General features: G+C 45.4%; 2 protein-coding genes across 5 annotated transcripts in view; both read left to right on the forward strand.

Annotated features, from left to right (window-relative positions):
* DIS3L2 (DIS3 like 3'-5' exoribonuclease 2) overlaps positions 1-26,472 on the forward strand; it is a 404,569-nt gene that overhangs the window by 72,987 nt on the left and 305,110 nt on the right. The window lies entirely within an intron of this gene.
* COPS7B (COP9 signalosome subunit 7B) lies at positions 1,600-18,468 on the forward strand. 4 transcript variants are annotated; one of them, XM_032803874.2, is made up of 7 exons: positions 1,600-1,683; positions 5,077-5,253; positions 6,699-6,774; positions 12,125-12,213; positions 12,821-13,023; positions 14,578-14,683; positions 17,087-18,468. In XM_032803874.2, exons 2-7 carry the CDS (start codon positions 5,092-5,094, stop codon positions 17,243-17,245), a joined length of 795 nt encoding a protein of 264 aa, XP_032659765.1. In that variant the 5' UTR covers positions 1,600-1,683; positions 5,077-5,091; the 3' UTR covers positions 17,246-18,468. The 4 variants fall into 4 exon arrangements, with proteins under 4 accessions (XP_032659765.1, XP_032659767.1, XP_074924446.1 ...); XM_032803876.2 differs by having other exon boundaries at positions 1,602-1,679; XM_075068345.1 differs by lacking the exon at positions 6,699-6,774 and having other exon boundaries at positions 1,602-1,679.

Raw genomic sequence — 26,472 nt, forward strand, 5'->3', positions numbered from 1 at the left:
CACAGTATTCTTGCCAGCAAGTTAAAAAAGTATGGATTGGATGAATGGACTATAAGGTGGATAGAAAGCTGGCTAGATTGTTGGGCTCAATGGGTAGTGATCAATAGCTCAATGTCTAGTTGGCAGCCGGTATCAAGTGGATGTGCCCAGGGTTGGTCTGGGCTTACTTTGTTTCAACATCTTTATTAAATGATCTGGATGTGCGGATCTTGGCACCCTCAGCAAGTTGCCAAGATTGACACTAAGATGGGGGGAGAGGTAAATGCGCTAGTAGGGTAGGGATAGGGTTCCTGAGTGGACCTAGAACCAATTGGGATTGGGCCAGAAGAAATCTGCATGAGTTCAACAAGGACATATGCTAGGTTCTGTCTGATTAAGAAAGATCCCATGAACCGCACAGGCTAGGGACCAACTGGCTAGAAGTAGCAGTTTCTCCAAAAAGGACCTGGTGGATGTACAGTGGATGAGAAACTTGATATGATCGTACAGTGTGCCCTTGTTACTCAAGAAGGCCATTGGGCATATTTAGAGCCTGTTCTAGATAGAACCATTGCCGCAGACTCAAGGGAAGTTGATTTCTCCTCTATTCAACACTTGGTGAGGCAATACCATGTAGTTTGCGTCCAAGTTTTTAGGTCCCCCCACTACAGAGGATATGGGACAAATTGGAGAGGTACAGTGGAGGAGGGCAACGACAATGATCAGAGGCTGGGACATGATTACGAGGAGAGTCTGAGGGAACTGGGGTTATTTAGTCTAGCAGAAGAAGAGAGCTGGGGGGGATTTGACTAGCAGCCTTCAACTGCCTGAAGGCGGGGAGTCCAAAGAGGCGGAACTTGGCGTGTTCTCAGTGATCTGGCAGATGCAGGATAAGGAGCAGTCGCGGGGAGGTTCTATGGTTGGATCATTAGGGGAGACTATTTCACTAGGAGGGTTGGTGAGCACTTGGAATGGTACTAGGGAGTGGGTAGAGATCTGCATCCTAGAGGTTTTTAAGTGTCAGGCCTGACAAGCCCTTGGCTGGAATGGTTTAGTTGGGGATCGGTCCTGCTTTTGAGGAGAGGGGTGGGACTAGAACCCTGGGGCCCTTCAAACCCTGAATATTCTATGATTCTAAGAACATCAGATGTCTTACCCCACCCTGTTCCCCTGCCTGACTCTGACCCTGTCCATCTGAGCCTCTGAACCATACACAGACCATGGCAAGACACTTAGACGTCTCACCCTGACCCTTATCTGACCTGCTGACCCTGTTCCCTGCGCTATTTTACCTATTGACCTACATAACGAATGGCCATAAGAAACTCAGAACGTTTTACCCTGACTCCTATCTGACTGTCTGACCCTGACCCCAGCCTGACCTTACTGACCCTACACAGTGAGGCAAGCGCCAGTACACGCTTCAGATGAGCTCCCTTGAACCCTGTCCCAGCCTGACCTTGGTGCCTGCCCCCGAGCCGGCGCCAGCGCCCGTCGTTGCCGTGACCGCTCGCCCGCGCGGGACGCGGGCGCCCATTGCACCTGTCCCGGAGAGCCCGGCCCGGCGGTGCTCGGAACTCGGCGCGCGGGCGGCGGGGGCCGGGGGAACGAGCTGAGCGCAGGACGTCGGCGCCGCTGTCATGGCGGCCTGAGGAGCAGCAGGGGAGGCGCCGGGAGCCGGACGGAGGCTGCCGGAGCAGGCAGGTAACCCCCCCGCTCCGCTCCCACAGCCTCTAGGGCGGCCCGAGGGGGCTCCCCGCCCGCGCTTCCATTCCCCGCTCTCGGCGTCCCCGCCCCCGAGCACCCCCATGGCTACCGGGGCTCTCCCGGCTAAGGGGACGAGGCCTCCCCATCGACGCCTCCCCCGCAACTCCCCTTGTCTGGGCTCCCATCGCCCCCTCACAGCTATCGGGGGTCTCCGTGGCTGGGCCCCCCCATGAACCCTCCCTTCTGTGAGCTACCCCTGAGGGGGGGGATCTCCCTTTGGGCCCCCCATAGACCCCCTTTAATCTAACCCGGGGGAGGGACTCCCTGACTGGGCTCCCCTGGACCTTTCTCTTCTCTAACATACCCCAGGCCAAGGGGTCTCCCTGACAGGGCTCCCCCTGAACTCCCCTGAACTGCCCCGGGAGAGGGGTTTCCCTGACTGGGCCCCCCATGGGTCTTTGGGATCTTCATTGTCCCCTTCCTTTCCATCTACATCGGGGTGGAGAGAGGATCTTTCTTGCCACCTACACTTTCACTCTCTACTACTTTGGTGGAGAAGACGGGGTCAATGTGCTCTGGTGTAAACTAGGAGTTTCCTTGTTGCCTTCAGGTTCACCAGTGCTTGGTGTGAAGTGGTAGCTTTGTCTGACTGTAGGTGTGAGCCCTGTAATTTGAGTCCGCCTTTAATATTTATGTGTCCTGTGCAATGAGAGGTTTCTGTCTCCAGGACTCCTTATTTTCCTTCCAGCCCTTTGCCAGTTTGAATTAGTTTCTGATTATGATCTAAACACGTGGGCATTTGCAGAGACCTCTGTTATGCTCCCCCTGTTGGAGGCAAATAGTTCTACACAGAAGATACACAGTACATTCAGCTTTAACCCTTGTTGTGCTGAGTGGTTTGCCTGCTACATCCAGGAAACCCCCTCCTTTCTCCCTTGCATTCACACTGACCCTAGCCCTAGATGCTCTGATCTTTGAATAGTATGTCGCTGTGGGAAGTCTATATGTTCTTTTCCCTTTCACTCCTGAGGGTCAGTTTGACTTGACCCTGCCTTAGGACTTGTGGAAGGAAGAAATCCAGGCAATGAGTACTGCACATGTGTCTCTGGAGCTTTCAGGCAGCAAACATGCACGGTTCTGTATTGGAAAGATAAAAATGTACCTGAAATGTGAAGTTTGACAAATAGGGTGGAAAAATCCTGTTGTGCACCAGCCTAGGCAACCAAAAACAGGGTATGGACAAGTGAAATGTGACTATGAGACAAGTGCGACTGTGCAATTGAAAATACTGGGTGTATGGCTTGCCAGCCTCATTTGAACTGAAAACAAAACCTAGCTACCTCAGTTCTTAGGAAACTGAAGAAGAAATAATGAATGATTTTTCCACTGGGCCATTCATGCCAGGCTTGCCATTTGCTTCTGTGCTATCAACCTGGTCCTGGGGATGGCACTTCCAGAAAAGTGTGTACATAACTGTCTGTGTGGAAGAGTGCAATCTGGAGTGTGGACAGCAGAACAGATCCAAGGAAAGAATCCAGCAAAATTGGTAAATGATCAATTTCTTCCAGGAAGATAGCCCTGACCCATTGTCTAGGGTCTGGAAATGAGTCAAAAGATCTGGGCTCAGTATCCATCTCTCACCGACTCGCTATGTTCTTGAGCAAACTCTTTCACCTTCGAGTCTGTTTACTCATCTGTAAAATGTGGATAATAATGCTTACCTAGTCTTGGAAAGCATTTTGAGAGCTACTGATGAAAGTACATAAGTACAAAGTTATGCTGTTTCATAGGTCACGCAAAAAATAAGCTGGAGGAAGCGAATGTCTCATATAGGGCAGCCATAATTTCATGCTGCATTTGTGATGCTGATTGTCCTTTGATAAATTACCTTAAAATATTTCTTTCATCTACATAGCAATCGCTTTTCATCAGGCTAAAAAAAATCTATTTAGTCTTAATCTGGTAGCCTCAAATGATACCTGGGAACCAGAAAGTAACACTATGGTGCCTCTGTCAGCTGTGATTTTAAAAATAAAAGAGGTGGAGACTTTGCACAACTTTCACAACAGTACCAGGAAAACCTACTGTTACAATCTTGTACAACACATTCAGCACTTGTAGTGCCTTGGAGGATAGTCTTGTGCTTAAGGGAAATGCCTGGGAGCCATGAAATCTGCATTCATTCACAGTTCTATCACGTTCCCTGTGTGATCTTGAGTTAGTCACTTGACCACTTTGTGCCTCAGTTTCCTTTTCTGTGAAAGCAGATGATAAAACTGATTTACCCCTTAGATGTATTTGGAGACACAGGGTAACTATACTGCCAACACAGAGTGTGATGGCAGCTCAAGTAGACCTATGTGAACTAACTTTAATCTAACTTGCTTGGATAGTGGAGTAGTAAAGCTGCAGCAGCCTATGCTTCAGTGTAGGCAGTATAAGCCCACCCAGAACCCCTAGTGGGACTAATGCAGACAGAAAGGTTAACAACAAGATCTTAAAATTGTCACCAGAATATGTCCTTTGTAAATATAACATGAAAAAATCATATCCAATAGTGATTCAGGGCTTAGGAGATCAAGTTCACTGTAGCGTGCACATGACTTGTATTTTACCACATTTATTTATTTTCTTCTGGTAACTGGATTTAACATTTCAGAGCCCAAATTATAATGCTCAGAGTGAAGAAACAGGTCAAATGTATTGGACCAAAACTGAAGACAAAGATTTACCTTCATAAAGAGAGGGTTGTTTTTTTTAATCATGTAAACCTTGTAATTAACACAAATCAATGTAACTGTGCTCTGTTGGCAAAGATGCACTGTAACCAAGTACACTAGTGACAGAGCTTTTTCATTTCCCCCTCTTTGGCTGTGAAAGCAGTTGGAGTTCTATGTTCCTGCCTTGTTAACTGACAGGTATTCAGATACTATTGGGACAGATGCACTATATATATAGGTTAAATCAGTTGCTGTTCGTTTGCTGTGTAATGAGTTGTGAGCTGGAAGGAATCTCACAAAACCCACCACCAGTGTTGTCACCACTTGGCAGTCTCAAAAGAATTGAAAGCCTGAATTGGCCATGGAATCTGAACCCCCCTTCCTAGTCCTGGAGGAGCCCTTTCAGGGCATCGGTGAGGCACGTTGGTAGGACAGTGTGCAGGACGCTTTTAAAGCTAGTGCCTGAGCTGCTGCTGCTCTGTGACTAAATAGGACTTTGGCCTCCAGGGCTTAGTCTTGCACTCATCACTAGCACTGAATTATCATAAAAAACAAGGCAAAGTTAAGTGTGCAATGGTACCATCCTGGACGTGCTTCCTGATCCACTTCTAAGCAGCGCGTTGCACAAAGGTGGAGGAAAGAGTCATCAAAACCATTTCTTTTTTGGCAGATTGAAAAACCTAGAATGGCAGGAGAACAGAAACCATTCTGCAATCTTCTTGAGCAGTTTATTTTATTAGCCAAAGGCACCAACGGATCAGCTCTGACTGCTTTGATAAACCAAGTGCTAGAGGCTCCTGGGGTTTATGTCTTTGGTGAGCTGTTGGAGTTAACAAACGTGCAAGAGGTAAGAGTTACGTTTCTATCTCTTTTCTCTCCCCCACCACCCCTCAGTTTAATGCTCCTAGGAATTTCCATGCACATAGTAGACTAGGATGGCAAAATCTTCATCTTGGAGAGAGCCTGACACAATTTACCACAGTTTTCCAATGCTTCTATCAAGCCCTGAGTCAAAATGACAGATTTACAGAGAATTGTGAGGACCTGGTATACATGCGGGGATCGCTTTTGTCATATGTATTTATTTGGATTTAAATAATAAAATGCCTATGCAAGGCTCCAGGCTTCCTAACTTGTAACTCTTAATATAATAAAATTTCAGTAACACTAAAATAATCATTTAAACTAGTATTTCAGCCAGCCAGTCACCAGCAAAAAAGCTCCTTTATATTCCATCATTGTTCTGGGAAGCATACCTTTAGCCTTCTCTAAAACTCCTGTCACAGCTGTATTTTGCAGCTTGCCCAGAAGATCACCACGTTTGGTCTGTGTCAGAGGAAAATGGGGAGCAAGTTTCAGAATCCCAGAGCCCTCCTAGAGAACACTCTGTTAGCAGCTCTGTCTCTTACAATGAGTGAGATCTAGCTCCAGCACCTCTACTGATTGCAGTTATGGCAGTATGGCACACAGGAAGCTCAGCTTTCCAAACAGACTTTTGTGCATGGACAAAAATGCCATCAACAGTTTCCTCCCAGTTTTTTCATGCAGCAAATCATGTAGATTAGGAGAACTGAAATACCAACCCAAGCTAGTGTAACAGCTGTTGTTCCAGTGCAATATTTGCTTGTCAGAGGATGTACAGAACTTTGAGGCAGACAACTTCAAATGCTCTAACCTGCTTTGCTTTGAGATTGTTTGTGGTTTTGCAGGTTAACTGTCTCAGCTTCCCAGTGTCCAGTAAGGATTCTTAACCAGCCAGCACCATAATCTGCTCATCTGTCATGTGTTAAGAATACGCAGCTGAATTTAAGGGGACACATTCTTCATTTTCTCTCTTAAGATGCTGCATGAAGCAGCTGACTCTATAAGCTAAATTCAAGTTCTAATACACCTCTACCATGATATAACGCTGTCCTCGGGAGCCAAAAAATCTTATTGTGTTATAGGTGAAACTGTGTTATAGCGAACTTGCTTTGATCCGCCAGAGTGCACAGCTCCCCCCCGGAGCACTGCTTTACTTCGTTATATCCGAATTCATGTTATATCGGGTAGAGGTGTACATGGAATTGGCTGTATCATCCTGATTCTACACTACTGAAATGTAGTGCTGATTACATGACTTTGGAAAGGTCCAACCCTCTGACAACTGAAAATAGCCCTTCTTTTATGTATTTTTGAAAAGTTACATATTCTGTGTGGAATTAAAAACAACTCTGTGGAGAAGCTGTATACCAATATCCTATTGGTCATTATTGGCTTATGTAAGATTTCTTTTGCTTCCCTCCTCTTCAGCTTGCTGAAGGGCCTAATGCTGCTTATTTCCAGTTGCTGAACCTGTTTGCTTACGGAACTTATCCAGATTACGTAGGTAAGAGATTGCACTTTGCAAATGCTCTAAGAACCTGGTGACAATTTAATGGTCTGTGAGTAGGGATAATGCAGTCTCTTCAGAACTAGCTTGTGCAGCTTTTCATTTTTCTAGCCAGAAAGCTCAAGGTAGCTAACTTACCCAAGTGTGTGATGTCTCTGTGAATGTGGCAGGTTGAAAGGATCTAAGGGTAAAATTCTATCTGTCAGAGGCTTTCTGGATGAGTGGGGCTACCCAGTTTATTGCACCCAATTCAGCACGTATGATTACCTGCCCTATGTGTGTATTCGGTGCAAGGAGCTCCTGGCCCTCAGAGACCATGTACAGGCTTTGGAGACCAGGGTGGTTGAGCTGGTTTAAGGGAGACAGAGAGGTACATAGATGAGACTTTCTGGGACACAGTGGAATGGTCCCATTCCCGGTGTGACAGCCTCTGTGCTACTGAGAAAGATGAAGGTCTCGGGGAAGGAGAGCATCGAACTGGAGCAGAGGGAAATGAACCCATAGTTGAGACCCTCTTTCCAGATGATAATGTGGTATCCTGTCACACTGAGGATACTTCTCTGAGGGAGAGAACTCCAGTTATTAGGAAGAGACCGGTACTAGTAATGGGTGATTCAATCATTAAATAGCTGGGTTTGTGATGACCAGGAGAACTGCATGGTGACATGCCTTCCTGGTCCAAAGGTTGTGGATCTCTCGAGGCATCTAGATAGACTTATGTTTAGTGCTGGGGAGAAGCCGGTGGTCATGGTACATGTGGGTACCAATGACATAGGGAAGAATAGGAGGGGGTCCTGGAGGTCAAATTTAGGCTGCTAGGTAAGAGATTGAAGTCCAGGACCTCCATGGTAGCATTCTCTTAAATGCTTCCAGTTCCACACATGCGGTCAGTTAGACAGGCAGAACTGCAGGGTCTCAATGCGTGGACGAGATGATGGTGTAGGGAGTAGGGATTTAGATTTATGAGGAACTGGGGAAACTTTTGGGAAAGGGGGAGCCTATACAGGAGAGATGGGCTCCACCTAAACCAAAATGGAACCAGACAGCTGGCATTTAAAATTAAAAAGATTTTAGAGCAGTTTTCAGACTAAGGGCTGGGGGAAGGCCAACATATGCGGAGGAGCACGTGGTTTGGACAGAGACATCCCTTAGGGGAGGATCTACTAGTAGAGATTCTCTATGTCCTAGTAAGGAGGAGAGCATGAAAGATAAAATATAGGTGGGATCTGATGAGAAACAGTCAAATGAAAAAAAGTCTCATTCAATTGCATCATTCAATTGTAATGGAAGACTGGTAAAAAGTGACACGTTTTAAAAGTGCTTATATTCCAGTGCTAGAAGCTAAATAATAAGATGGGTGAACTAGAGTGTCCCATATTAAACGAGGATGTTGATATAATAGGCATCACAGAAACTTGGTGGAATGAGGATAATCAATGGGACATAGTAATACCAGGGTACAAAATATATCAGAAGGACAGAATAGGTCATGCTGGTGGGGGAGTGGTACTATATGTGAAAGAAAGCCTAGAATCAAATGAAGTAAAAATCTTAAATGAACCAAACTGTATCTTAGAATCTCTGTGGATAGTAATTTCTTGCTTGAATAATAAGAATATATTGGTAGGGATATATTACCGAACGCCTTACCATGATGGTGATAGTGACTGTGAAATGCTCAGGGAGATTAGAGAGACTATTAAAACAAAAAACTCAATAATAATGGAGGAATTCAACTATCCCCATATTGACTGGGTACACGGCACCTCAGGATGGGATGCAGAGAGAAAGTTTCTTGACACCTTAAATGTCTGCTTCTTGGAGCAGCTAGTCCTGGAACCCACAAGAATAGAGGCAATTCTTGATTTAGTCTTCAGTGAAGCAAGGATCAGGTCCAAGAAGTGAATATAGCTGGACCACATGGTAATAGTGACCATAATATAATTAAATTTAACATCCCTGTGGTGGGCAAAACACCACAGAGGCTCAACACTGTAGCATTTAATTTCAGAAAGGGGAACTACACAAAAATGAAGCAGTTAGTTAAACAGAAATTAAAAGGCACAGCACCAAAAGTTAAATCCTTGCAAGCTTCATGGAAACTTTTTAAAGACACCACAATAGAGACTCAACTTAAATGTGTCTCCCAAATTAGAAAACATAGTAAGAGAATCAAAAAAGAGCCACCGTGGCTAAACAACAAAGTAAAAGAAGCAGTGAGAGGCAAAAAGTCATCCCTGAAAAAGTGGAAGTTAAATCCTAGTGAGGAAAATAGAAAGGAGCATAAACTCTGGCAAATGAAGTGTAAAAAAATTAATTAGGAAGGCCAAAAAAGAATTTGAAGTACAGCTAGCCAAAGACTCAAAGTTTTAGCAAAATTTTTTTAAATGCATCAGAAGCAGGAAGCCTGCTAAACAACCAGTGGGGCCACTGGACGATTGAGATGCTAAAGGAGCATTCAAGGACAATTAGGGGGTTGGAGAGGGTCCCCTATGAGGATAATAGAGGTGGAACACATATACAAACATGGAAAAGAGAGACTAAGGGGATATGACAAGTAATAAAAAGCATGAGGATGTGGAGAAATGGATAAGGAAAAATTATTTGACTTATTCCCATAAATACAAAATTGGAGTCACCAATGAAATTCATAGGCACAGTTCAAGAGAAATAAAAGAAGTTCTTCTTCACGCAAGCCAGTCAAACCTGTGAATCCTTACCGAGATGGTTGTGAAGGGCTAGGACTATAAACAGCGTTAAAAGAGAACTGGATAAATTCATGGTGGTAAGTCCATAAATGCATTAGCCAGGCATGTAAGGAATGGTGTCCTAGCCTCTGTTTGTTAGAGGAGAGATGTGTGGCAGGAGAGAGATCAGCTTGATCAGTAACCTGTTATTAACTGCCTCGGGACCTGGCATTTGGCCACAGTCCGGTAGACAGATACTTGCTAGATGGACCTTTGGTCTGACTCGTACGGCAATCTTATGTCTTATGTTAAGCCATGTGGAGAAAACTAATTAATTGATAGGTCCATCAATGGCTATTAGCCAGGATGGGCAGGGGTGGTGTCCCTTGTCTCTATTTGCCAGAAGCTGAGAATGGGTAATGGGATGGATCACTTGCTGATTACCTGTTCTGTTCATTCCCAGTGGGGCACCTGGCATTGGCCACTGTTGGAAGAGAGGATTCCGGGCTGGATGGACCTTTGGTCTAATTCAGTATGGCCGTTCTTATGTAAATCTTTTTTTCATCTGACTATGGAAGAACAGCAATAGCCAGACTGTTACGTGCTGGTCTAGACGTTTAGAGTGGGCATTTTACCAGCCTCTCTTGGGCTGAGTCACTGTGACATGAATTGACTTGCACCGGTATTCACGCTCTCTTCCTAAGATTCAAAAGATACTCATTCTCCAGAGGACAAACTCTCCATCTCTTTTGAAATTAGAGTGGTACCGATTAGAGAATCTCCCCTTTCAGGGGTTTGTAACCTAGTCTTGAAAATCCATTCTGAATTGAAACTTGGTAAACAAGCTTGTGTCATGTTTTGTGTAGTGAATGTGTCTGTGCACAAATACAGTATTTGTGTGTGTGCATAGGCTATTAGACAAATAGTCCGTTTCTATATGCAAAAGTCCAGTTTGTTGTGATAATTTTGCGTGCAGATTAGGGACACAGTTGCATATGCTTTTCACACACAGTTGCACGTCTGTCTTTGGAAACTGGCCCCTCGTATCTGTTTAAATAAAAGCACTGCATCTACTAGTGAGTTCTTAGAAGTGTAATTATCAATGTCACAATTTGACTGGGTTGAGTTGCTTTTCTCCACTTGAATGTCTTAAACATCTTTGTTTGGGAAATACTTGGCAGGAACTAAACCTGTGCTGTGGTCTAGGCTTTGCTGTGTTTTTGCATTACTGAGAAACTAGTTACAAAGGGAGTAATCTCAAAAAAGAACAGCTTTTCTAGTCAGCCTTAAAACAGGCCAGAGAGCCTTCTTGCTTGGAAACCATTGGCTGTGCTCAAGAAGGGTGTCATGCAAAAGACCTATCTTGCTCCTAGGCTTCTATAACCTCTTCATGTGGTAAAGCAAACTAAAGACATGTCCACCAGGATGCCGCCTTGGAAATAGCCACTTGTATATAATTTCAAAGGCACCAAATCTGAATCAGGATAGCGTGTCTGTCTGAAGGTTCATTCCAACCTTGCCATACCTTTGTGCTTACACTTCAATTCTGATGCAGTTCAGTGCAGTACTTAATATTTGTGAGCAGCAACCTGAATCTAGAATATCACAACGCTTTACAAATAATTCTGTCCAGGGTGTCATTGATGCCCATCAAAGTAGTATCTGAGCACTTGAGTTGTAAAATCTGGAGAACAGCGTTAGTAGATGTATTGAAGTGAAAGCTCCGGTAGATATGGAGCCAGCACAAGCTTCATGAATTCTTTGCAGTCTGTGGGTCTCTAGATGTGATCAGTTAGAGGACCAGTCTGCTCTGCATGAGTGTTAGATCCTGGGGCACAACTTGTAAGAGTAGGGATGTTCACTAATATCCTTGACTTAAGCTTCCCCTTCCCATGGAAGATTCTATTGAAAAGTAAGATAGTAAGGGAGAGAGTAATCACCGCCTTCCATATAAAAATGGATACAGGACAGAGGAGGCCAAAATGGAAAGAATTGGGTGAGATGGATAAGATAACCTTAGTGTCACGGAAATACTAACTCTTTCATTAACACACATATTCCAAAGAGCACCTTTGCTTTTGAAAGCAGCCAGCCTTCTTTCTGTTTGTGAATACACTAGAGGCATGTGGATACTGCAGTGATAAAATGGCCATAGAAGAATCTAGATTAATAATGTCTCTTCTCTCCATGAATCTGATGTTTGACACTTTCATGCATAGTCCCCAAGCTCTTCAAAGAAGTAAGTATCATCCATATTTTACAGCTGGTGAAACCAAAGTCCAAAGTTTTATTAGCATGCGCCTACTGACAGAGGACAAATAGTTTGGTCTTGGAAACAAAATATTAACCATATGTCTTGGCAGTATTTCACCTGTAGACATGTGAATTATGTTCTGTATTTTTGTGGTTCTGGTTTTGGAATTAGAACAGTTAATAACTGACTTGTTTTTAATTCTGCCTCTGTTTCTCTTTGGGTATGGTCCAGCTGTTACTTATGGCAGTACTGTCTTCTCAATAGCACCCCTTCGTAGCAGGAGTAGTACTTAGTACTACTAACTTCTAGGGTGCAACTCAGTCGAAGACTTTGATCTGAAGGTTTTGTTTAATTCTTGAAGGAAAATCTGTAACTTTGTTCTCAATTTTTTTTTTACATTGAACAGCAAACAAGGATAACCTGCCAGAGTTAACGGCGGCCCAGAAGAACAAGCTAAAACACTTAACTATTGTAAGCTTGGCTGCCAGAATGAAGGTAAAATATAGAAATCTTAGCTAAGTAATGCCAGCCATTTCTGCAAGTGGCATCCAAATATTGTACTCGGGTTTGCTTTAGGCTGCATGTGTGCTCTGGAAAACCTGTGACTGGAAAATTACCTGCAATGTACAGTGCTCCCCTGTATTCATGGGATTCAGTAACTTATGAAGGACTTCCAAGGAGTGAGAGCTTGGAATGGCTGAACAGCTCTATAAAGAGCAAGAAATGGGCATTCTGGGAGGAGAAATCAGATTGGCTAATGGAGGTGGGATCCACTCACCCATCTAGCTCTTGAAAATCTTTGTCAATTCTGGGTGGAGGAGGGAATTGACTATTTTACCTTCCACAGTGCTGCCACCCCAACTCACTCCCCAGAACTTACTGTAATAAAAGCTTACTGGAATGTCTTATGTGTGACATAACCTAATAGTATCTGCTTCCTTTGATACTATTTGATACTTTCCCACTCGCTGTTTACCTGGAGGGTGTGTACAATAAATATGTGTTTGATTGCAAGCTTCTACTAACCCTACTTCCAGACTATGCTCAACTTTCCATTCTGGACCCACAAGTGACTATTTGTTCTTGGATTTCCTGTTTCTAGTGCATTCCTTACTCTGTGCTGCTCAAAGACCTGGACATGAGGAATCTGAGGGAGCTGGAAGATCTAATCATTGAAGCTGTGTATACAGACATTATTCAGGGGAAACTGGATCAGCGCAACCAGGTGCTGGAGGTGGATTTCTGTATCGGCAGAGACATTCAGAAGAAGGACATCAGTAATATTGTTAAAACACTCCAAGAATGGTGAGGCAGGAGGCTCCTCCACCTTGTCTGATTTGCCTTTTAGGAATATCTCAAAGGAAATAGCTTGCCCTGGCTTTTTCTGAGTCCTGTAAGAATCAAATGTTAGCTTAGTTTCAGCATATTCCATTCATTAGCACTCTTACACCATGAAAAGTCACTTCTCGAAGGTTCCCTCCTGGACAAAAACCCTGATACCCTCTCCAGTATTTCTTACAGATGCTGTAATAGTAGGACATCCAATTGTACTACTGGCTTCAGATTCTAAAGTTACCTCAGTTCTTACCTTAGTTACCTTGGCTCTTTGCTTTAGGGCCTCTCCTACAGTCATGCCAAAATGACATCATGGTCTCAGCCTAGAAACAGACATCTTGTAGAATGATACCTTCTTCCTGGTACCATATTAATTTTTCTGATCAACAAAGACAGATTTGTCCGCTAATCCTCTGGTGATGAGAATTACTCAGGCAAATCGTAACAAACTATATCTCAGAGTCACAGTACTTTAAACTTCACCCCTGAAGTGTTTCAGATATCTCTGTAGGCCTCCCTTGTTTTCTGGAGATGAAGCAGCCTCATGCTTTTGGCTGAGACCATCTTGTTCTGGTTACTCTCATGTATTTTTTTATCAAGTTTCCAGTAATCCGCCTTTCAGTCCTGTAGGATTCGTTCATTACCCAAAAGACTTGCCACTTTTCTAGGCCAGAGGGACTGTGACTGATTCCCAGTTGACTACATAATACAGTCATTGCCTAGCTGTTACAGATGCATTAGAAATAACAAAGATTAAGTAGCTGTGGAAGTATGGTAACCTGGGTCACTTGGTTTTTCCCTTTTCCCTTCTCCACTCCTGCTTCCCCCTCACTACAAGGAAGGAGTGCAGCATCTTCTTGGATCTTTCTGCATTGCTTGATGTGCAACTCTGAACCCACTTCAGGTCCCTTTCCATTCCGTCCCTCTGTGAATGGGAGCTGAAAGTGTCATTGAGTGGAGGAGTGTTCTTGTCACCCTGATCGTTTATTTCTTAGGGGGACCTTGTCAGTGTGACTTTGATTTTCTGAGTAATCTTAAAAAAAAACCCAGTTTCTGATCTATCCCCCTTTACGTAGCAATTCCTGACCTTTTAAAAAGGTTTGAACATGTTTTTTGGCTTCTCAGCGGTGAATCTAATAGAGCAACTCCACCAGACGTGCTGGGACCAGCCCCTGCTTCACACCTCTCTGCTGCCTCTTTTGTTTGGCTTTGCTGCTGCTGGCAAATATCTTCTTACAGGCGCAAGGACGTGTACACATGTAAGCTCCTAGATTGGCCATCAGCAAAGCAGCAAAACTGAGTAGATGCATGCTCAAACCTTTTTTCACAAAGTAAACGCTGAAACAATAGAATAAAACATCTTTTTCCACTCAGTTCTTTCAGCTCTAATCATCTTCACTGCTAATGTTAAATATAAGCCCCATAACTTTAAGACAGAACTGTGTTTTTGTTTTGTTTTGTTCAAATTGAGTGTCCCTTTCAAACTGTCCAGCATTGAACACATGAGTGTTCTTACATTTTCAGGTGTGATGGGTGTGAAGCGGTTCTGTTAGGAATCGAACAGCAAGTGCTTAGAGCCAACCAGTACAAAGAGAACCACAACCGAACTCAGCAGCAGGTAGAGACAGAGGTAAGTGTAGAATCACTCCTGTCTGCTGTGGTGATGAGTGTCAGATACACCTTCAAGTTTCTCTTGGTGAATTTCTGTGCTTATTAAAGTGAGAAACTAAGGGGCCTGGCTAACACATAGTGCAGGGGTAGGCAACCTATGGCACGTGTGCTGAAGGCAGCACGCAAGCTGATTTTCAGTGGCACTCACACTGCCCGGGTCCTGGCCACCAGTCCGGGGGGCTCTGCATTTTAATTTAATTTTAAATGAAGCTTCTTAAACATTTTAAAAAAGACTTATAGAAAGGACCATCTTAAAAGTAAAATCTATGCTGGCACATGAACACTTAATCGGAGTGGAATAATATGAGATCTCGCGCACAGCACTTCTGAGGCTGATGCCCTAACAGTAGTGTGAAGCAGTGGCTTGATACACTTTCCTTGCACTGCACTGCGATGTCCCTCAATTCTTACCTTGCAGCACTCCATGCTATTCAGTCCAGGGCTTCTGCTAGGTGGAGACTGACAATCATGCCAAGCAGGTGTGCTAATCTTGTGATGCACCATCTAGGAAAGAACTTGGATTCCTCCTCTCCACAACCATATTGGCTTCACTGATGAGCTAAGACAGATTTGACCACTGACCTTGTGATGTGTGGGTTTCTGAGTCATCCTTTGTAAATTTGCTGGGAGCTCCTTGTGTTAATTTGTTAGGAAACTAATTTTTTAACACACAAAACACGATGGAAATCTGATGTTTCTACAACTTTCGTTTTCACTGTAAATAATGAAAATCCAGAAGGAATAAGAAAAAATAGTTGATTTATTGTAAACCTAGGAATGTCGTTAAAAATCTCTCCATAACCATTCCTAGACATCTCTCTGAATTCCATCTGAAGTGGTGAAAGTGTGGTAAATTCTTTCCTTAGAAACCCTAAATTGTAGCTGCAAAAAGTGTGTTTGAAAACTGCTTCCATCACTGAGAGTGCCTCATCTGTTAACCTTACAAATATGGACAGCCCTCTGACATCCCAAGGAATAGATAAAAGGGACTACATTTTCAAAACTGGCTAGTGAGTTTGGGTACCCAACGTGAACTCCCATAATAAAGATTTCACGTTCACTGGATGAGTCCTCAACAATTTCTAAAAGTCTGGTTGATTTAATCTGTCAACTTGAGTACCCCAAAATGACACCCAGAATCCTGAAATCGCTTTTTGAAAATTTGAGCCAAAATGTTTTTCCCCCAATCCTGTAATATTAAGAGATGGCCAACAGAGGGCAGCATAAGCACACAGTTTTAGTCTCTGCTAATTGTATTTGCTTGTGAAAACAAAACTACAACTGCAAAGGTGAGAGCAGTCCTCCTGAGACTCTAGCTCGAGGTTTATTTCTTGCAATCCTGCATCCCGGCAGGTTCATGCTGGCCTTTTGAAGCTGTTTATATGCAGTGATTTGACTGGTGCCCAGGACACTTTGAAGAGTCTGATGGCATGTTAAAGATTAACAGATTTATTTGGGCATAAGCTTTCGTGGGTAAAAACCCACTTCTTCAGATGCATGGAGAAGTGGGTTTTTTACCCACGAAAGCTTATGCCCAAATAAATCTGTTAGTCTTTAAGATGCCACCACACTCCTTGTTTTTGTGGATACAGACTAACACAGCTACCCCCTGATAGTAAGGACACATTTGGTTTGCCTGGTGTTTCTAGCCCTGGGGAGTCTGGACTCCTGAATTCTATGCTCCTTTCAGGCTACATTTGTTTTGTCAGTTCACCAGTTCTTTTCGTGGCACCCCCTGAGGTCTGGTGTTTGGAGGGCGAGGTGCTATGCAGATGGTACTTCCCACTGTTTCCTGGTGCATGGGGAGCATACCACTGTGTGCTTGCTCGCCAAACACTCCCAGGTCTTGAGGGTAGCCTCCATTCCTACCTTGGAGGAGAATTGTGGATCAGTTGGCTGATTGGTGCGAATAATTTTCCCTTCCCCTCGCTCTGCAGAGCTGTTCTAGGTGTGGAGCTTTTTCCTCCCCACGTATCCCAGGCACTCCCTGTCAGTAAAGAGACACTGGAGGTCTGCACACTGGTGAGATGGCTGCCTCCTTCAGTCAGGCAGTGGAAAGTCTTTCTTGCTTGTCACTGTGCTACTCCTGGTGTCTAGTAGCAGATATCTGCAGCCCTCAGTTGCCTCTGAACCAGGTCTAACATCGAGTATTACCAGGTCAGGTCATCTACAGGTTGTTAATACTAACACCTAATAAAATCAGATTGAGAGGATTTAATGTGTGTGCATGGGGAGACTTGTATCCAGTGAGGAGTTACTCTTATAACTCAAGGGCATTTCCATCCTGTGCTTAGGAAGGGGCTTCCTCTCTGCAGTGGGGGTGGAAGAAGCAAATGCTGATTCGCTGTCTCTTCTCACCCAGGTCACAAACATAAAGAAAACATTAAAAGCCACGGCCTCATCATCAGCACAAGAGATGGAACAGCAGCTGGCAGAGCGAGAGTGCCCTCCTCATGCAGAGCAAAGGCAGCCCACAAAAAAGATGTCCAAAGTCAAAGGGCTGGTCTCCAGCCGCCACTAGACCCTGCCATGTAGCCATCATTCAGCCATGAATGACGACAGAAGGAGCGACACAGGCTCCGTGTCTCCTTTTCGGTGGGTTCTGGGCCAGTCCTCTCCAGGCTGGCAAATACAAAAGCCCTGTTTGAATACAGCCCCAAACCGGCCATACCTGGCTAAGCTACAGTGTGCAAATCTCATTCACATCCAAGATGCCGCCTGTTCTCCTAGGCCTTTAAAGAGGGACTTTCAGCCAGAGATAATTGCCACAAGGGGCAGAAAGCCTGTGACACCAGGGGAACAGAATCTCTGTGGAAGCTTTTGCTCCCTCCCAGCCAGCCTGCCCGTGCTCCCTCTTGCGAGGAGTTTGCCATGGTGATTTAGAGTTCAAGATAACGTCTTCCATGGCACCCGACTGAATCCCAAAATTGGGACTTGGCTATTGAAGCCCCAGGCTGGGGGAGAGAGAACTACCAACACAGATCTCTCCAATCCCAAGGGGAAGACAAACCATTACTAGACCAGGAGCAGCGCTACGTTGAAATCTTCCACCTTCCCCAGGCCCCTCTGTATTTTAATTCACACTTTCCCTCACTCTGTGAAGGTGAGATCCAGTGCTGGGCTGTGTTCACTAACCTGTTTACTGCCCTTAAGCCTTTTAATCTGCCACTGATTTAAAGAACTAGGCTACAGCGGTGAGGCTTCAGCACGGCAAGGAGGAAGGAAGTGGCTCTCTCTCGAACCCTCTGTGTTACAGGTGTCTGGGGACCTACTGGAAGTCATGTTCCTTCTCAGTGTGTCTGCATCCTTCCAGGGCTGCTTGTGAATTGTTCCCTTCCTGAAATCTTTAAAGCATGATACCGTAAATCTTCCTTGGAGGTGGTGTGTGGTGTGGAAGAGGAGCCGGTGTGGCTTGGTGGCAGGCCAGGGGCCCAGAACCCGCTGACAGGCGTGGCAGTGACATCCCCTTGCTGAAACGATGGACTTTACTAGCCTTTCTGAACTTGAACAGTTTCAGGTTGTATTTTACTCTTTTTTTTTTGTACATTGTCGTGATTCTAAAGCATTTCAGCCTTTGTTTTGTGTTTGATATTTGTTACAGGCTAACTTCAGGGGACTTGCACCTCGTGGGGGAGGTTGGTGACTGTTGTTTTTTTTTTTAAAGGGGAGGGCAGGGTTTAGATCTAAACTGCAATTCACATGAAATAGTGCATTTTGGAACAAATTAAATGCTGATTTAACGTAGGAGTCGAGTCTTGGCTTTGGAGCAGCCATGGGCAAGGACTGTCTAGGCTAGCTGGGCACTGACACGGCCCTCATGGCTGGGTTATCGGAGTTCCTTGCTGACACCTAACTCCATCTTCACATGCACCTGGCAGGCGGGGAGGTGTCCTTCCCCTTTTACAGATAGGAGCTGAGACACAGAGAGATGTGACTTGCCCATGGTCATGCAAGTGGTCTCTGTCAGAGCTAGGACCTGCACCCAGGTCGCCTGAGTCTTAACCCCCTTACCCACAGGACCAGGAGGATTGAGCCCTACTGGGGTATTCCAGGTAAAGTGCTGCACGGCCACTGCAAACTGTTGTTGGTCATGTGCAAACCCCTACCCCCAAAGACTGGCTGTGAACTGGTGCCCTAGAGGTGAAGGGGCTCCGCGGCCACACTCTCAATCTCCTGAGCCTCCATCCTCACCTGTTCTACTGCTAGCTCACTTCTAACACCTGCCTGTTTGTGAGGAGGCAGGTTCAACGTGACTGTCTTGAAAGAGGCTTAGGTCTTCAGTAACCAATGGTGTGCAGGGCTCAGGTGGGTGAAATCAACATGAATTGGCCTAGTTCATGTTCCTTGCCTGTCTCGCCTGCTGTGCTATACTGAAGGGGAGCAGCCTCAGTCAGCTGAAGCTTCCTCACCATCAAGTCTTTACATTTTTACGAGCTTTATGCAAAAATCTGAAAACTCCGTTGGATGCTCAGGCCTTATTTTCACGGCTGTGTGCAGTGCCTTTGGTTAGTAGAGAAACAAGGGAAAGCTGCGCCGTGCCTTGAGTAAAGAGTGAATTCTTACTGCTGTGCACTAAGTGAGAGAAGTGGAGGTCAGAGGAAAACAAGCTACTTTGCCCTAATCGCTTATATGTTTGATTGCGGACCATGTGCTGTACAGAGAGAGAGAATCCCTGCTCTGAGGGCTTGGTCTGAGACAAACCTTGATAAATCCAGTGCATGAGGGAGAAGCACAGCTCTGCTACAGCTTGGTAATTGAGCTTTCAGGGAAGGCTTGGAAGTCATTTCAGGAGCAACAGACAGCAGGGGAGGGCAGGTGGGAACGCCCAGTGACTGCAGTGGATGCTGCAGCCTGGAGTTGATCTGTGTAGGAGTTTGGACAAGCAGCTTAATGAGGTAATGGATGTTGATTGACAGAATGGAGGGCTTTAGATGACAGGTGGGGAAGGGGGTGGAGCCTCTACCACCTCTTGATGAAACACCACAAGAGGGAAGTGGAAGTGGGGAGGTGGATCTATGCTGTGCAATAAGTAATGTGAAAGCTGATCAGTTGGGCTCACCTGCTTCATGCCAGCCTATGCTATCTGCCTCTGCTAACATGCAGCGTGCGTCAGTCGTGCCTTCCAGGTGTTGGGGATAGCATCATGCCATGCTCCATTTTATGGTCACATCAGGCTGCTGCAGCTGTGCTTCGCTTCAGGATCGCAGCAGGCTGGTGGTCATGCTGTTAACGATATAACTCCCATTTGCCTCCTGCAGCTGCGAGGTGCCAAGATTGTTTGCCTTAGCTGGAGAGACAAAGTGGAGGGAGCTCTCTCCTCTCCCCTCCCTTTGTCAGTGCTTTACTGTCTTATTTCGTATTCTGCACTTCCCCTTTCATTGGTGCTTGTTCACTGTGGAGCTGAGCATGGAGCCGGAGAATGGCAGCGAGGAACACAGCCTACTCTTGCACTGATAGGCTGCCGTATCTCTGAGCTGTGCCTCGTCCCAACCCATGTCTATTGGCACCCCAGCCGTGGCTCACCGCAAACCAGATAACGTCAGGCATTTCTGGGACAGGGCAGAGCAATAGAGGATGCTGATTTTTTCTTTGTCTTCTGACTGCTTGAAACCTGTTCCTCTTCCCTTTCCTCTACCTGTCGGAAGGACAGATCAACCAATACCCCAGTCTTCTGTCAAGCGCAGTAAGAATAACGCTCCGCTACACTGATAGGGGTGCTCCTGCATTTAGACCTGCCTCTGTATTGACTAAAATGCAGGGGTCTGCCCTTTTGAAGCCAGTTGCAAGACTGGGGGCTTGCTTCTCAGGCTGATACCCCAGTGACAGTACTGGGCTGCTTGGGATCTTCAGCTACCCATCAGATCCTCTCAACAGGAGTTGGGGGAAGTTCAGAATGCCATTGGGAAAGTAGAGTTCTCCTCCCCATGAAGGAGAGCTGCAACAAGATACACCCCTGATACTTTACGCTTCCATCTGCCCTGCAGGGTGAATTCTAGGGAATAACATTCGGTTCCTGTTGGGAGAAGAAAATGCACAAACTCAGTATCTTTAAAATGCCACCTATCCTATGGGAAAGATATGTGAAGTATTTGAAACAAACGGGAAGCCAGTTTTATTCACTGCAGGGCTGCCAAAAATGTAAGAGGCCCGGACTGTAGAGATATGGGGCTGGAGGGGATCTCGAAGGTCATCTCATCTAACCCCCCATGCTGAGACAGGACCAAGTAAACCTAGATTATCCCTCAGAGGTGTTTAACTTACTCATAAAAATCTCCAATGACGGATTCCACAACCTCCCTAGCTAACCTGTGTTTAACTATCCTTATAGGTAGAAAGATTTTCCTAATATCGAACCTAACTGTCCCTTGCTGCGGATTGAGGCCATTACTTCTTGTCCTATCTTCAGTGGGAAAGGAGAACAGTTGATTGTAGTCCTCTTTATAGCATCCATTCCCATATTTGAAGACTCTTATCAGGTCCCCACTCAGTCGTCTTTTCTCAAGACTAAATATACCCAGTTTTTTTTAACCTTTCCTCACATGCCAGGTTTTCTAAATCTTTGATCATTTTTGTTGCCCTCCTCTGGCCTCGCTCCAATTTGTCCACATCTTTCGTAAAAGTGTGGTGCCCCAGACTAGACACAGCACTCCAGCTGATGCCTCACCAATGCCAGATGGAGTGTAACAATTACCTCCTGTATCTTACATACAACACTCTTGTTAATACTCCCCAGAGTGGTATTAGCCTTTTTCACAAAGGCATCATATTGCTGGCTCATATTCAATTTGTGATCCGCTCTAACTCCCAGATCTTTTCCAGCAGTCCTACCACCAGCCAGTTATTGCGCAAGTACAAAATGGGAATTTGATTTTTTATTGCTAAGTGGAGTACTTTGCACTTGTCTTTATTGAATTTCATCTTGTTAATTTCAGACCAGTTCTCCAGTTTGTCAAGGTCATTTTGAATTCTAATCCTGTCCTCCAAAGTGCAGCTTCACACAACACACAGTCAACCTGTGGAACTCATTGCCATGGGATGTTGTGAATGCAAAACATATAACTGGGTTCAAAAAAGAATTAGATAAGTTCATGGAAGGTAGCTCCATTAATGGCTATTAGCCAAGATGGTCAGGGATGCAACCTCATGCTCTGGCTGTCCCTAAACTGCCTGCAAGGAGATGGGACTGGATGATGGGAGATGGATCACCCAATAATTGCCCTGTTCTGTTCATTCCCTCTGAAGCATCTGGCATTGGCCACTGTTGGAAGACAGGGTACTGGCCTAGATGGACCATTGGTCTGACCCAGTCTGGCTGTTCTTATGTTCTTTCAACACTTCCCAACTTGGTATCATCCACAGATTTTATAAGCATACTCTCCACTAATGTAATCCAAGTTGTTAATAAAAATATTGAATTGTACCTGATCCAGGACAGACCTCTCTGGGACCCACTAGATATGTTCTTCCAGTTGGACAGTGAGACATTAATGACCACTCTTGGAGTATGGTTTTTCAACCAGTTGTGTACCCAGTAAATCTGTCAAAGAAAGAAATTCGGTTGGTTTGGTATGATTTTTTTCTTGACAAATCAGCCTATTATTCACCAGGTGGTTACAAATTGATTATTTAATAAATTTATTCCTGTATCTTTCCACGAATTGAAGTTAGGATGGCTGGGCTATAATTCCTTGGGTCCTCTGTTCCCCTTTTTAAAGATAGGTCCTATGTTTGCCCTTCTCCAGTCCTCTGGGTCCTCACCTGTCCTCCATTGAAAAGATCACTAATGCTTCCGAGATTGCTTCAGTAAGTTTCTTAAGTATCCATGGTGAATTTCATCAGCCCCTGCCAACTTGAACACATCCAACTCATCTAAACATTCTTTTAACACGTTATTTCCCTATTCTGACTTGTGTTTCTTCTCCCTTGTTCCTAGTCATTGTGTTAAGCATCTGGTTATAGTTTAACCTTTTTCGTGAAGACTGAACCAAAATAGGCATTAAACATGTCAGCCCTCTTGGTGTCATCCATTATTTATTCTCTTTCCTCTCTAAATAGTGGACCTACACTTTCCTTTGTCTTTCTCTTGCTCCTAATGTATAGAACCTCTTCTTATTGTCTTTTATGTCCCTTGTTAGGCTAACTCATAAAATGAGTTAAACCTTTCTGATTTTCTCCCTTCCTGTTTGTGCTATTCTTTTGTGCTCATCCTTAGCAATTTGTCCTTTTCCCCACTTTTTGTAGGATTCCTTTTTGATATTCAGATGTTAAAGAGCTCCTGATGCAGTCATATTGACCTCTTCCGATTCTTCCCATCTTTCCTTCGCATCGGGATAGGTTGCTGTTGTGCCTTTAATATTGTCTCTGTGAGAAACTGCCAGCTCTCCTGAACTAGTTTAGAGAGTTAGATAAAAATATGTGGTGAAGGGATGCTGTGAAGTTAGATTTACCCTAAAAATTAGGTTCTGTAAAAATCAGTTTGGATAAAAACTGAGTTGTATAGAAATGCCTCTGAGTTTTCCTCCCAGGGGAGAGTTTGTCTTTTAAAAAACAAAGGGAGGCATTTTAGTGCTGTTTATCATCATAGTACTATATGACGGGCTCAGATACTTTCCTCAAACCTCGTGACACCCTTGCAATGTAGAGAAATGTTACCCTATTTATTTTGTAGATGAGGAGACTGAGGCAAAGAGAGGTTTAAGTGCTTGCCCGTGGTCACACAGCAAATCAGTGGCAGAATCAGGAAGCCAGGCCTCCTGAGTCTCAGTCCTGTATGAAGCCTCCCCTACATCTTTTCCACCCAAACCCTGTGCAGTATTGTGCTAATGTTTGAGAACCAGAGTGTGAAAGTGACTAGCTTATTTTTGACCCGTCTGATAGAAAGTACCCAACAGCTCCATGAAAGCCAAATTAGATTTTTAATGATCTCACTTCTTATTTGTAACCTTGGCTGGGTGCCCTGTATTTTTAAAATATGATTTTTAACCTGACAGCTTGGCTGGCTTTTTCAGCTGAGATTTTAGAAATACCTGTCACTATTTTGCTCTTTCAGCTCAATGGCAGGAGTCGGTGTCTCTCTCAGGGACAGTTGACATTTTGCTGATATTTCATCAGACTTGGACCGACCATGGGGAATATAATTAAAGTGAGAAAGAAAGAAAGGTATTTGAAAGACAGGATTTTGCTCTCCAGTCTGATTGGTTGCAGCTGGCATGGGGACAGTGCCCTCATTTCTGACTGGTGAACCAACCAGTCTCCCATGTAACTAAGTGATGAATAGATTTCCCAGGTAAGTCATCAGTCACTATTACAGCAACTAATTCCTCCACTCCAAACTTCCAGGCAAACACCCTTTGTTGCTTCACAACATATAGAATGAGGAAGCTGCCCGGATGCATTTGCTGTGGACTGCACCTTGCATGAGAGAGGGAGAACTGGGCCCACATCCACCAGGCAGCACTGCAGTGGTGAATGAACGTATTCCACAGAAGTGCTGGTTAGTAATGAGATGCCATAAGAGCTTTTGACAGGTCTCAAAAAGGTATCACTCAAGGCAAAGCTCCCAAGAGTCTGCTGATCATGCTGTACCAGCTCAATCCAGCCAGGGATCTCCTAGAGTATGGTGGGAGGTCTGATTGATTAAAGCCAGTTCTCCCTGTGCTCTACCCCCAGCAGCTCCTAGCGTGACACCAATTGAGTGTTCACTTCTTTTGGAAATCTGGTCCTTTAATGCCTGTAAGCGTTGGGAGCTCCTCCAAAGTCCTGCTATAAAATGAACCTTGGATAAGCACATCCTAATCCCACAAATGCTCCTTTTCCCTGGGAGTAGCGGCTGCAACTTCAGTTGTGATTTCCATCAGGGTGATGGGGCGACTGATAGGCTCAACCCTCAGACAGACTCACAGGAGCAATGATTTACAATCTCAGGGTCACTCCATGCCATTTGAGCAGCCACTGAAGTAAGCCTGTTCCCAAAGGGTCATCTGTCAGAAGCAATGCTGTACTTAATATCCCAATCAGTAGGGTTACACACCCATCCCTTTGCCAGCAGACCAAGGCTAAGCCACACCACATGGGCAGAGCATCTTCCTGGAAGCTGGTCCACCTGGAGTGGAGAGGGAGGGGAAATCACCTGGTTTAAAGGACTGGAAATCAAGATGCTTGTATTCATCCTGTAGGGAAAACAGAGCTGAAGTTTCAAGTGGGAACTGTCCAGCTCTCTACACGAAGAAGGAAGGTCTTGGTGGCTAATGCATGGGATGTTCCCAGCTCTGATACAAAGCTGCTGTGTGATGGTGGGGCAAGTCACTTAACGTTTCTGTGCCTCAAGTTCCCCAGATAACATCAACCGCAGAGGGGGATTATGAGGCACTGAGATTTGTAAAGAGCTTTGATCTACGTGCAGGCAAGTTTCCATAGAGGGGTGAAGGTTTGTCATTAATGTAAGTGGTGAGGATGTGTTAGATTTCTTTTTCTTTTTTTTTCCCCCTACAGCTTTTAAGCTTTTTCCAGGCAGTGCCTTCCTCCCATAGGTCATCTCCCCCTCCTCCGCCAATGCGAGTGACAAGTGGTCTGTTGTGGGAATGTAGGCCTGGAGCATTATGGGTAATATACTGGGTTAATTGTTGTGGGGGCAGGAAAAAAGTGATATCAAAGGGATGCCACCTGATGATTTTCCTATTAGCTCTGTCCCTAACCGCAAGAGCCATGGCAGAGGCATCATTTGCGAAGGCAGCTTGCAATTCATTAGCCTGGATTTTCAGTTCTTCTCCAGAGAACGTGGGCTTTCGCCGCAAGCCCTAACCTAAATTGCCTCATGCTGCCATCCGTCTGGCAAGGTGAGGCGCTGACTGACAGGCCCTGGATTCAATCCCCTGTTGTTTTCCACTCGTGTTTATGTCGAGAGAGGGATCCCTCTGAAAACCTCTCCACGGTCCCTTCTCTTCGTCTTGCCTGCTTCCTCCTGGAGAAACTGGAGGGGCTGATGTGCGGCTGCCCCTAGGAGCTCCTCCTGCTATTGAGAGACAGGGTGTGAGGGGCTTTGTGCTTTCCCAAGTGGCAAATTCTCTCCTTGCTGCTCTGGGTTCTTCTTTCTCTCTGCTGGTTTGAGACCTGGTGTCACCTGGTCTGGGCTTTGTCTCCAGGCCCTCTCCCAGGTACTGTCTGTTCCCTACCGTTCCCAGCCTGAGCAACCTGGGGAAGTGGCTGGGAATGGCAGGGAACAGACAGTACCTGGGAGAGGGCCTGGAGCAGGGAATTGATTGGCTGAGGGGAGAGGAAGGGTGGTGTGGGATGCCCAAACCTTTCCCCTCCTTGTGCTAGGGTTGGGGAAGCTACTCATTGGGGCCCTGAGGGCCGCAGCAAATGTGCATTTGCAGTCTTCCTCTAATGAGGCTCGAGGTTCTAGGTCCCATGTACTCCATTTTCACCTAGGCAGCCTGACAGCTCAGACTGAGATGGGGCGGCGGGGCTCTATGGGCACTGCCCCTATGTGTTAAAGAAAAGGGCAGTTGCAGGTCCCGCTGTGGGAAGCTGGGTCTGCGTGGGCCTACTAGGGGCATGGAGAGCCCTTGCATACCCACTGCCTGTCACTCCTTGGACTCGGCATTTGTAATGGTGGTTGCGCTCTAGCGGCAGGGGCCATTCATTGGCCTTATCTACTTTCTTTGTGGAGGCCCTTGGCTCGTCTCATGCTGGGAGCAGACCCCCGAGGGGGTGGTCTCCCTGCCCCAGGCTGTAAGCGTGTTCTCT

This window comes from Chelonoidis abingdonii, chromosome 8, assembly GCF_003597395.2.
Source record: "Chelonoidis abingdonii isolate Lonesome George chromosome 8, CheloAbing_2.0, whole genome shotgun sequence".
NCBI lineage: Eukaryota > Metazoa > Chordata > Testudines > Testudinidae > Chelonoidis > Chelonoidis abingdonii.